Here is a 13,175-nt window from a genome sequence, read left to right as displayed (position 1 = left end):
GTACATTCTAGTGGCACCCTTATCGTAACAAACACATATAAACATGCGCTACCTATAATAGAGATAATGTAATGCGTATACAACTACTGCAATGTTAAGAATCTAACATGACTAAGTGAAACAATCTCCTAAGCTAGACTTCCTCTCACCACGAAAAAAAGCACATTCCGATTTGCTGATTGGCTCATCTGACAAAATATTTTGGTTAAGATTTGGTCAATGAATCAAGGATGAGAGGTGGCTTAGTAAAGCTTTAGTGTGAGGTATGGCATGATGCAGCATTGTCAGTAAACAAGACTTTGATTGGGAAAAGAAAGACTTTGGTTAAAAACTATGCCTTACCAATTGTTAAAAGCCTTGGCCTTGTCCTGCCCACCAACACAGCTAGCACCAAGATGATAAAAAGCTTTCATGTCATCTACATCTCGTTCAAGAAATCTTTTTTTAAATACAGGTATAGACGCATTTAGAAAAAAATATTATTTATTTCTTAATCTTTTTAACAATTTATCAGTGATTGGTGAAACCAGTATCTAAATAAGACTGTACCTTGACTTGCATCGGAAACCCTGTCCTCTCCTCTCTTTCTGCCTACGTTATCTGTATTTCAATAAAAACATCCGCCGTTAGTCAATACGGCATTAAATGGAGAATATAAGAGAGAAAAAAACCAAAACAATCGACCAGTGTTTGCTTTTTTTGCTTTAACGAACTTTCTCGCCATCAAAGACAGAGCGGCTCAGAGCCGGCGTGTGCCCGTGGCCTGCGTCCGTGCGCCACTTACCGATACAAGTCTTCCCGTCCGAGTGCAGTGCGTAGTTTTGGTGGCAACCGCATACAGGCCCATCATCCGTGTCGTCACAAGCATGGTGGCACCCTCCGTTGCCGTGGTTACACGTCACTGCAGAGCCAAAGGACCACCCCATCCCCCCCCACCCATCACCACCACCACCACATCGCCCCCAACCAGCACCCACCAGCAGCACACACCCGAACGCCCCGCACAGTCATCGCAACCACGCGTCAGAAGAGAGGACACAAAATGAGGTAACTTTCACATATTGTACAGGCACACGTTGGCTTGTTTATGTTCCAGCCCGCTGGTGCAATGTGAAAGTGTATTCGTGTTAACTTTCATGTGTTCGTTGCCGTGTTTCGGTGAAAATACCGCGCCTCCCAATTGAAACACAATGGAGTATTGACGAGAGGAAACATATGTGGGCAATTTGACACGGCGTGCATAAATGCGTTACGGTAGCTTGTTGTTTCGTTCTAACCGCTGCACGATGCTTGTACAATTCTGCCATCATATCGCGTCAGAGAAAATGCTTCATTTATCTCAGCTGAAGGACCAGCAACTTCATTCTGTATGTGCTGTCATGCTTGAGTATATGATAGTGCTTAGTTGCAGTGATGATCAGCAACTTAAAAACACAGCCCCATGGCACACACACAAAAGGAACAAATCGGTACCTTTAGACATCTGATATATCTATATTTTAAAAAAATATTGAGGGCCATCATGGAGGATCATGGGTATCACTGTTGACGAGACCCAGAAATGTTCAAAACCAGCCCAGTGTTTTGTCTGTAAAGCAAATGCTGCTGTAAAGCATATGTCCATGATGCCAGTAGACTGATGGCTGAAACACTGTTTTATTTCTTTCAATGGAAAGGTTTTTTGTTTGTATAATATTGTCTGAATAAGTGTGTTTGACATATTGACTGATTCTACCTCAATGGCAAATATCACACCATCTTGCTCTGTGCCAAACAAGCCGAGGAAGTTATGCCATGTGATGTCGAACATTGCGAGTGTGCAGATACAAGATTCTTTAAAAAGGACCTGAGCTGCTTAAGAACAGAGACTTTCTGAAATATTCTCGTTGTGAGGGGTGGCACTGCATAACCCGTTTTCACAGGCTGACTAAAAGCCACAGACACATCAACATCACTGACATCATTTTAATATCTGCTGCGGCCTGCATATGCATGCGCTGCCCACATATGTGCCACGGGCTGCGGCTAATCACCTTGTTCAGACCCAGGGAAGTTTACACCATAACCCTCGCCTAGTCCACGATAACTTTCAGGTGCAAATGGTGCATATGCAGTACGTATATTTTGTTTTTCCAAGAGGGTGGAAGATGGATGTAGGGAGGTGGGAGATGGGTTGATGAGCTCGCTGGACAAGTGGAAGAGCAAGCAGGGGTAGTGGAGATAAAATGTAATGATTATGCACTGCCTAGACATTTTCTCCGTCGATTCCACTCTTTGAAGGGGATGCATAGCTTTTCGTGAAATTAAAAAAACTGTAAGCTACTTCGCAGCTTATTTTCTTTTATTTTTAACCATTGTGCCGCACAGCTCACCGATGTGTTTTTTTGTCGCTGTTCGGCACGATGCTCGACGTTTCGCTTAAACAAAAATGTAATTTTTTTGTTATCTTACTGCAAGCTTCGAGCTCCCAGCACGTTTCGCAAAATGTTTGGACATCGTGCCGAATGACACGCTGAACAGCCCGAAAAACCATCGGACACTTGTAAGCTCTGGCAGGAATATATGTTAGCAGGTGCACTGAGAGCTTTTGCTGTATGTATATATGCATGTTGAACTTCTTTCGCACCGCACGTGGCCAACCGTGCTCATCGGAGGGCAAGATCCAGAGGCACGCCTGCCTTTCTCCTAACCTCCAATCTCACGTCACCAAGCTCAGCGTGGGCCAAACTCATTCCACCCGCCCATCTTAGCCCAACTGGTTGCTCTGCCCTGCCCTCCCTGCCACCCTTATTACCACCACCAGTTCCCTTAAAAGCAGCAGGGCCCCCACCATAAATGTCACGATGGTCGCCAACCCCTGCGTGGCGGTGGCGGCGGGGCCCGTGTTTTATGCCTCTATTTCAAAAGGTATTGACGCAAGCGGAGTGCCGGACACAATGGGTGAAGGTCCTATTGACTCACGTAGACAGTCGCGCTTGTTCCGTGCCAGCTCAAAGCCTGGCCGGCATTCGCATGCCACTCCCTCCTTGGGCGTCTCGATGCAGATGTGCTGGCAGCCGTGGGCCTTGTTCATGCAGTTCATGCCTTCTGAACAAGACAGGGGCAACGGAGTAAGTTTTAATGCTCAGCTTGGTACACACACACACGTGTTCGCATGCAACGACAATGCTGGAGCTGAAATGTAAATGCATCGGTCGGTCAACATTTTGATTGTTGTTATGTAACTGGGAGATCAAATAAATCCGATTTGAGACACATGATACAATGGTGCCTCTTTGGCAAGGGCGACCTGGGATACATAGAAACATTTTAAGTACACAGAATATACATATTTTTAAAAAGGTAAATGTTTAACAAGGCTAGTCTAACTTTAAAAACATCATTGAAGACAAATGTGCATCAAGATAAGTGAGACGATGAAACGCACAGACAAATTTGGAAGCCATACAAAAAATATGACGTCATTTCTGGAATAAAATTGACGAACGATAGGCAAGTACAGCATCCGCATACCCGACTCGCTGGTGACCGATGCATAGTCAGATATGTGAAAAGGTCAGATGTGATAACGTGTAAAGAAAATTACAGTTGCACCGCACGGCACAAATGCTGCACTGGGTGTGGGCGGTTAATTTTCCCGGGACGGATAAGTGACGGTCGGATGTGCGACGTACTATATACTATACCACGTGAAGCGAAGACAAACATTCAACACCCCTGCAGATCTATACTCGTGCCCAGCATTATGCACTAACTTAAAAAAAAACATACTCTGGACCAGAAGGATTCACTCACTCTTTTTTTTATTTATGCATATGTGAAATGTTGTTCAAGCAAAAAAGCTCCAATAAATATATCAATAATAATAAGATGTGACCTTGTTACCAAAAACACCGGAAACGTGTTTATTTTGTTGTACATAAAACGGGAGTGGTTTTGGAGAACGTGGATTAATTCCATCATTTTTTATTCTATGAGCATTAAACACCTGGCCCATTACATAATGTAACAGGAATGCTATTCACTGTTTTGCGTTGCTAAAAAAAATCGTTGGTAAATAACATTTTAAAAATAATATGATTCCAGAATGAATCTCACCGTTGCAGCTACTGGAATTTGATGAATGTGTCCATGGTTTAAAACGTTATTTTAGCAACTGATCCCAAATATTTGGAACAGGTTTTTTTTTAGCATCATGCTTCACGGATAAGTAAAAATAAATTGATGTCATATGCCTATGCAAATATAGAGTAACATTTTTACACGAAACGTTTTGCAATATAAACAATTTTCATCAGAGCGTGCGCACTGTGCACTGAAGTATTTATTTACAAAAACAATTTTCACGCGAAGCTCATAGCAAAAAAAAAGTAAATTGTTTTGACGAGACGTCTACGGCTTCCCTGCTGGAAATAGACACAACCCCTAGATACGAATCCTAAACAAATCTATAAGTCTGCCTTAAAATGCCGGCACCCCCTTCTCTCTCCGCCCCCCACCCCCCACGACCCCCACTCCAATCATCGCTCCCTTCTATTCTCCCCGGCGAAGAAGACAAGGGCCGATTGTAGCCGTTTTCAGCTGGAGGAGTGGAGAAAAATCGAGCTCGGCTACAGCCCTGTCAACTTCAATCCCAGTCTGTTTATGCGCAGATAGAGAGCCCACGTTACCTCCCCTCTCCCCCACCAGCATCGTCCCAGCCCAATGATCCTCCACCGATTCTCCCTCACCACTGCCCCAGCCCCCTTCGCAAGCCTCCACATGCAGAACGGACACGAACGGACATTGCAAGCCGCTGACCAAACAGCCCGACAGCCCAGCTCGCTCTCCTCAAGCCAGCCGCTAGTGGAGGCTCGCGTCAAGTACGTCGCAAGTACATTGGCGATGACAGCTATTTTATTTGGCGGGTTGCAGCAGTGTGGCATGAGAAGTCTTACTGCAACAGCTGTAGCCATGCCCTCTGCATGCCATATCGCTCGACTGCACAGGAGATGCAGTGAAGAATGACAGTTTCAAAGAAGCAGCAGCAGCAGCAGCAATGCGCTTGAGAAAATATATAACGGATTGAGAACGGCTCCTGGGCCAAACATCATCCGATTCCTTTCTTGTTGAGTGAAAACCTCTTCATTTTTTTTGCATGCCCCGTTTTTATTAACCTCTGTATTGCGGCTGAAGAAACACACGTATAAAGTGTTTGTTTAGGCAAACGGCATTCATCCAGAAATTTACTGCACGCAACTATTTATGACCACTCTGTCCTGCGGCCATAATTCACAAATTTTAAACAAATGATAGCGTTTCCTACTTTTAGGTGGTTTAGCCGCGCAGTCCAAAGGATTTCAGCCTGCTGAGAATATGTCAACAAACACCTTTTAAAAAAAATATTCCACACAAGAGAACAATTGTGCCCCAGGCCCCATATTTTCTTGCATGCCACCGCACCATATAAAAGTGATAATTTTTTTTTTATTTTAAGCGTTTAATAATATTCTCTCAAGGTTTATACAATGATGACGTTTTTTTTTGTGTGTGTCAAAGTGTGGTAAGCGTTTTAATAAAGGTCATATAAGCTTCAGGCACACCGCATTTCAAATTGTTTGGAACAGAATGTGCATTTGGCGACTCTTCAGACAGGGCGATGTTATGTTTGGTTATCCGGAGAGTCCTGTTAGCCTCGTGTTTTCCTTTCCCATCCATAACTCTCCCTTCTGGCCTTGGTAGGAGTAAAATAATATTAAAGGTGTTTTTTTAATATATATTTTTTTTCAAGAGCCATTTACTTATTAAAATCGAAGGCTTATATATATTTATTTAAGCTAAATAAATCTAATTATTTACCTTTCAAATGTTATTCGGAGTCAGCAGAACGCCGCTCACGCGACCTTGAGAAAAATGCGAGCCTCCTTGGGGGACACAATGCCATCTGCTATGTGCCAATGTGGCCAATACCATTCTGAATGCGCCGCCCGATCTCACGTGATCTTGGAAGCTGAGCACCGAAACAGCCTGGTTCATACTTAGATGGGAAACTGCTTGGCAGCACCTAGTTATTATACATAGATCTGGGCTCCGCGGTGGCCAGGAGATTGCGTTTAGAACAATGGGTCCTCGAATTTATCCGTGCGCAGTTTTGGGTTGCGTCCGCGCATATGCAAGGGGGTTTCTTTCGGTACTCTGGTTTCCTCTCGTACGATGAGAGCTCATAAAAGCAACCACACGAGGTTTTTTAAGGGTTAGATCGCGGAAATATATAAATGTGTCGTTTAACCCGACACCACCCGACATAGCAAGTTAATAAGTTTTGTCACTGATTTAAAGCTGTCGTGACTGCAGGGATTCATATTCTTGTTTTTATTTTATTTCATTTTTCTTGCTGTGGATTTCACACCTGATGATGATTACTTGTGTTGCAGTCGAAACGTCGTGAGCATTTTTATTGTTTTATATTTTTATTATTTTATTATTTCCCTTCTACTTGACTTTACCGAAAGAACCAAGAATATAAGGTTTCGATTTAAAGCTTTCGTGACTGCAGGGATTCATCTTCTTGGTTCTTTCGGTAAAGATGAATATAAGGTTTGTCACGTGAACAAAACATGCCAATTCGTTACTAGTCCAGCAACACCAGTGTGTTGGACAAACCTACTAACTGGCTGTGTTGGGTGGTGGCGTGTTTAAAGACACGGTTTTTTGCACGAGATGTAACCTAAAAAAAAAAACCTCCAATGGATGATATTTGTCACGAAAGCCTACGTGTTAAACTCATTTAATTAAATGAATCACACATCCCAATGCAGCAGGACAACTCTTGAGGCAAAAGTCTTGAGACTCGGTGAGGCTTTCCTGGGTGAATGGAGAGCAATTATTATTATAAGCATGGCGCTCTGTGCCCAAACAGCTGTCTTATACATTCAGTGTTCAGTCACCTCAATTAGCCACACCTGGTGTTGGACATTGGGAAAACGAGGAGCATATGGAAAGTGTAGCTCAACTCCTCTCGCTTACGCCCTTCAACGGGCAGTGGTGACGCTTCTCCGTCATATTGATCTCAGGTTGGAAATCCTCTGACGTTCGTAACGCTAAGAGATGAGAAACATAGCTCAGAACACCGAGCTCTTCTGAATTATTGTAATAAAACAGGTGCCTCCGATACCCAAATGCATATTGAATATTTTAACAGTGTAAATAACATTCTGTAACAATTAAAAGTAAAAAAATACACTCATTTTGAATGTTGCATAAGTACAAATCCACTTCACTGCATGTCTTTGACAACTTGTTAAAGCTTAGAGTAAAATAATATAAACAAAGATGAAAACATAAATTTTTTAAAGATTGCCTGACTTCTCATTATTTTTTTCTCTTTTCTTTTTTGCCTTAGCAATCATTCATAAGTGAGTTTGTCTGAACTTTGCAGGGAGTTCCAAGATTTCACTAAAATTTGTCGATTCCCCGAAGATAAATCACCACAATAAGACGAAGGGCCAGCCAATAGCCCCCTCTAGAATGGCAGCCAAAGGCCCCGGTTTACAAAGAGGTCAAAAGGCATATTCCTCGCAGCCAAAACAAGATCCAGCCAAGGAACACAAGAAAACCCACTTTTTTTCCCTCCCCTTTCCCCCCTCGGCCTTAGCCGAGATATTTTCTCCGCTCGCTGCGTTACAAAAAAAAACAATCCTGCTCTTCCGTGTACCATTTCTTACTTGGTATTTAAAAAAAAATTGCCTCGCGTGAATTACTTGATGGAAATGCAATTTCCGTGTTTAATGTGGAAAAATGAAATGAATATTGGCATGTGTACAAATGTAATGCTTGATGTCTTCTGTAATATTTTAAATGTCGCGGTTTACTTGCCGCCACTTGCACGTATATTTCAGTTATGTAGAATATAGCAAAACTTGTTTTTCCTACTCTTACATATAAAGGATTAACGCAAAGTTGCCGTACATCTTCATTGCAACAGAGAGCACAAATTTATGTTTTTTCCAAATATTGGCAAATTCTCGCAGTGATCTCTTGATGATATTAAATCGTTTTAGAAACATGAGGCTACATGCACTGCAATATATCTTTCAACTAAACCATGAATACACATCCAAGTTGGCAGAGACATTTAAACACGAATGTAATACGCATTAAGACAATGACGACATTTGTGAACATAATTCTCCGCACAAATTGGCCATTATAAAACAATAATTTACAACCCTTTTGTTAACTGACCGCTGGATGATGACCTCCCCACAACACTGTGGGAATCATGGGAGCTGTTCGACCAAACTTCATCATGCCAACCAGTGCAGGATTGCTGAAGGCGGGACGCAGGATCGGGTCAGACAACAGTCGCACTGAAGCTATCCGAGACCGGGAATCGAACTCAGGTTACGGGGTTGATAGCGCAGCACGCTTACCCACTGTGTCACCGCTCCACGATTTAACATCTTTAAAAAAAAATTGCAACAACAAAAAAATGTAAAAAAAGGCCCGTTTCAATAAATGATTTAACCTGACCACATGGTACAGACTGATGTTTATTCCAATGAAGGTGGGAACGGTTCATACTTGGAATGGAATTATTTAATCACACGCATAATGACCGCTGAAATCCGGAAGCGCTAAATGGTAAAGTGCTGCCGGTCATTGATGAATATCCACAAAGGGGATGCAATGAATGGCTCATACAGCACTCTGATGTGTCTTGAGGTCGGACCAGCGTGCTGTTCGACATCGTGTCAGATGTTCTGGTAGCTCCACGTGCTGCGAGTTTCTTCAGTCCCCGCAGCACATGGACCCAAACGGTGGCACAAACGGTGGCACGAACGGTGGCACGAACGGTGGTACGAACGGTGGCACAAACGGTGGACCCAAACAGTGGCATAAACGGTGGCACAAACGGTGGCACAAACGGTGGCACAAACGGTGGCACAAACGGTGGCACAAACGGTGGCACGAACGGTGGTACAAACGGTGGTACGAACGGTGGCACGAACGGTGGCACAAACGGTGGCACAAACGGTGGCACGAACGGTGGTACGAACGGTGGCACAAACGGTGGACCCAAACAGTGGCACAAACGGTGGCACAAACGGTGGCACGAACGGTGGCACAAACGGTGGCACGAACGGTGGCACAAACGGTGGTACGAACGGTGGCACAAACGGTGGACCCAAACAGTGGCACAAACGGTGGCACAAACGGTGGCACGAACGGTGGTACGAACGGTGGCACAAACGGTGGACCCAAACAGTGGCACAAACGGTGGCACAAACGGTGGCACGAACGGTGGCACAAACGGTGGCACAAACGGTGGTACGAACGGTGGCACAAACGGTGGTACGAACGGTGGCACAAACGGTGGACCCAAACAGTGGCACAAACGGTGGCACAAACGGTGGCACGAACGGTGGCACAAACGGTGGCACAAACGGTGGCACAAACGGTGGCACAAACGGTGGCACGAACGGTGGCACAAACGGTGGCACAAACGGTGGCACAAACGGTGGCACAAACGGTGGCACGAACGGTGGCACAAACGGTGGTACGAACGGTGGCACAAACGGTGGCACAAACGGTGGCACAAACGGTGGCACAAACGGTGGTACAAACGGTGGCACAAACGGTGGCACAAACGGTGGCACAAACGGTGGCACAAACGGTGGCACAAACGGTGGCACAAACGGTGGCACAAACGGTGGCACAAACGGTGGTACGAACGGTGGCACAAACGGTGGCACAAACGGTGGCACAAACGGTGGCACAAACGGTGGCACAAACGGTGGCACAAACGGTGGTACGAACGGTGGCACAAACGGTGGCACAAACGGTGGCACAAACGGTGGCACAAACGGTGGCACAAACGGTGGCACAAACGGTGGCACGAACGGTGGCACAAACGGTGGCACAAACGGTGGCACAAACGGTGGCACGAACGGTGGCACAAACGGTGGTACAAACGGTGGCACAAACGGTGGCACAAACGGTGGCACGAACGGTGGCACAAACGGTGGCACAAACGGTGGCACAAACGGTGGCACAAACGGTGGCACAAACGGTGGTACAAACGGTGGCACAAACGGTGGCACAAACGGTGGCACGAACGGTGGTACAAACGGTGGCACAAACGGTGGCACAAACGGTGGCACAAACGGTGGCACGAACGGTGGCACAAACGGTGGCACAAACGGTGGCACAAACGGTGGTACGAACGGTGGCACAAACGGTGGCACAAACGGTGGCACAAACAGTGGCACGAACGGTGGCACAAACGGTGGCACAAACGGTGGCACAAACGGTGGCACGAACGGTGGCACAAACGGTGGCACAAACGGTGGCACAAACGGTGGCACAAACGGTGGCACAAACGGTGGCACAAACGGTGGCACAAACAGTGGCACGAACGGTGGCACAAACGGTGGCACAAACGGTGGCACAAACGGTGGCACAAACGGTGGCACAAACGGTGGCACAAACGGTGGTACAAACGGTGGCACAAACGGTGGCACAAACGGTGGTACGAACGGTGGTACGAACGGTGGCACAAACGGTGGCACAAACGGTGGCACGAACGGTGGCACAAACGGTGGCACAAACGGTGGCACAAACGGTGGCACGAACGGTGGCACAAACGGTGGCACAAACGGTGGCACAAACGGTGGCACAAACAGTGGCACGAACGGTGGCACGAACGGTGGCACAAACGGTGGCACAAACGGTGGCACGAACGGTGGCACAAACGGTGGCACAAACGGTGGCACAAACGGTGGCACAAACGGTGGCACAAACAGTGGCACGAACGGTGGCACGAACGGTGGCACAAACGGTGGCACAAACGGTGGCACAAACGGTGGCACGAACGGTGGCACAAACGGTGGCACAAACGGTGGTACAAACAGTGGCACAAACGGTGGCACAAACGGTGGCACAAACGGTGGCACAAACGGTGGCACGAACGGTGGCACAAACGGTGGCACAAACGGTGGCACAAACAGTGGCACAAACGGTGGCACAAACAGTGGCACGAACGGTGGCACAAACGGTGGCACAAACGGTGGCACAAACGGTGGCACGAACGGTGGCACAAACGGTGGTACGAACGGTGGCACAAACAGTGGCACGAACGGTGGCACAAACGGTGGCACAAACGGTGGCACAAACGGTGGTACGAACGGTGGCACGAACGGTGGCACGAACGGTGGCACAAACGGTGGCACAAACGGTGGTACGAACGGTGGCACAAACGGTGGCACAAACGGTGGCACAAACGGTGGCACAAACGGTGGCACGAACGGTGGCACAAACGGTGGCACGAACGGTGGCACAAACGGTGGCACAAACGGTGGTACGAACGGTGGCACAAACGGTGGCACAAACGGTGGCACAAACGGTGGCACAAACGGTGGCACGAACGGTGGCACAAACGGTGGTACGAACGGTGGCACAAACGGTGGCACAAACGGTGGTACGAACGGTGGCACGAACGGTGGCACAAACGGTGGCACAAACGGTGGCACAAACGGTGGCACGAACGGTGGCACAAACGGTGGCACGAACGGTGGCACAAACGGTGGCACGAACGGTGGCACAAACGGTGGCACAAACGGTGGTACGAACGGTGGCACGAACGGTGGCACAAACGGTGGCACGAACGGTGGCACAAACGGTGGTACGAACGGTGGCACAAACGGTGGTACGAACGGTGGCACAAACGGTGGTACAAACGGTGGCACAAACGGTGGTACGAACGGTGGCACAAACGGTGGCACGAACGGTGGTACAAACGGTGGTACAAACGGTGGCACAAACGGTGGTACGAACGGTGGCACAAACGGTGGCACGAACGGTGGTACAAACGGTGGTACAAACGGTGGCACAAACGGTGGTACAAACGGTGGCACAAACGGTGGTACAAACGGTGGTACAAACGGTGGTACAAACGGTGGTACAAACGGTGGTACAAACGGTGGCACAAACGGTGGTACGAACGGTGGCACAAACGGTGGTACGAACGGTGGCACAAACGGTGGTACGAACGGTGGCACAAACGGTGGCACGAACGGTGGTACAAACGGTGGTACAAACGGTGGCACAAACGGTGGTACGAACGGTGGCACAAACGGTGGCACGAACGGTGGTACAAACGGTGGTACAAACGGTGGCACAAACGGTGGTACAAACGGTGGTACAAACGGTGGTACAAACGGTGGTACAAACGGTGGTACAAACGGTGGTACAAACGGTGGCACGAACGGTGGCACAAACGGTGGCACAAACGGTGGCACAAACGGTGGCACGAACGGTGGCACAAACGGTGGTACGAACGGTGGCACAAACGGTGGCACGAACGGTGGCACAAACGGTGGCACGAACGGTGGCACAAACGGTGGCACAAACGGTGGTACAAACGGTGGTACAAACGGTGGTACAAACGGTGGCACAAACGGTGGCACAAACGGTGGTACAAACGGTGGCACAAACGGTGGCACAAACGGTGGCACAAACGGTGGTACAAACGGTGGTACAAACGGTGGTACAAACGGTGGCACAAACGGTGGCACAAACGGTGGTACAAACGGTGGCACGAACGGTGGCACAAACGGTGGCACAAACGGTGGTACAAACGGTGGCACAAACGGTGGCACGAACGGTGGCACAAACGGTGGTACAAACGGTGGTACAAACGGTGGCACAAACGGTGGCACGAACGGTGGTACAAACGGTGGCACGAACGGTGGTACAAACGGTGGCACAAACGGTGGCACAAACGGTGGTACGAAACTAAAACTAACCTGATTTTATTGTACCCAGGTAAGGCCCACTGAGCTGTACAGCTCTTTTTTCGGAAGCGACCTGACCACAAATGATAGCTCAACGAAGTGGCTTATCACGTGCCAATCTATAGTAGACAAATACTCTGAAACGCGTGTCGATTCTAAACGAGGAGGGAAAAACCGGAGGACCCGGAGAAAAATCCACGCGACTACGAGGAGAACATACAAACTCCAAATATACAAGCATCAGGGTCGGAATCGAACCCACGACCTCCTGCATGCCAGGCGAGCAAGTTAACATCTCGCCAAAGTGGTGCCATTGTGACGAACAAACACGCGGGACGATCCGAAAAAAAACACACCGGGGGAGTTGCGCGGCACAACCACGAGGGATGTGTCAGATAATTT

At 47.7% G+C, this 13,175-nt stretch overlaps 1 protein-coding gene across 7 annotated transcripts in view; it reads right to left on the bottom strand.

The window, feature by feature from the left end:
- The window catches only part of LOC144936522 (signal peptide, CUB and EGF-like domain-containing protein 2), a 184,121-nt gene that overhangs the window by 98,619 nt on the left and 72,327 nt on the right, over positions 1 to 13,175 (bottom strand). For 2 of the 7 annotated variants that reach the window (XM_078863685.1, XM_078863689.1), the window contains exons 5-8: positions 2,962 to 3,087; positions 785 to 901; positions 550 to 600; positions 343 to 384 (exon numbers count right to left, since the gene is read on the bottom strand). In XM_078863685.1, coding sequence (XP_078719811.1) covers positions 343 to 384; positions 550 to 600; positions 785 to 901; positions 2,962 to 3,087 — 336 coding nt within the window. The remainder of the gene's footprint in view (positions 1 to 342; positions 385 to 549; positions 601 to 784; positions 902 to 2,961; positions 3,088 to 13,175) is intronic. The other 5 variants (XM_078863688.1, XM_078863690.1, XM_078863686.1 and 2 more) reach the window with 4 other exon arrangements.

The sequence above is a fragment of the Lampetra fluviatilis genome, chromosome 16, assembly GCF_964198595.1.
Source record: "Lampetra fluviatilis chromosome 16, kcLamFluv1.1, whole genome shotgun sequence".
Classification (NCBI taxonomy): Eukaryota; Metazoa; Chordata; class Hyperoartia; order Petromyzontiformes; family Petromyzontidae; genus Lampetra; species Lampetra fluviatilis.
The sequence above is the reverse complement of the archived record's forward strand: the minus strand, read 5'-3'. Positions and strand labels throughout refer to the sequence as shown.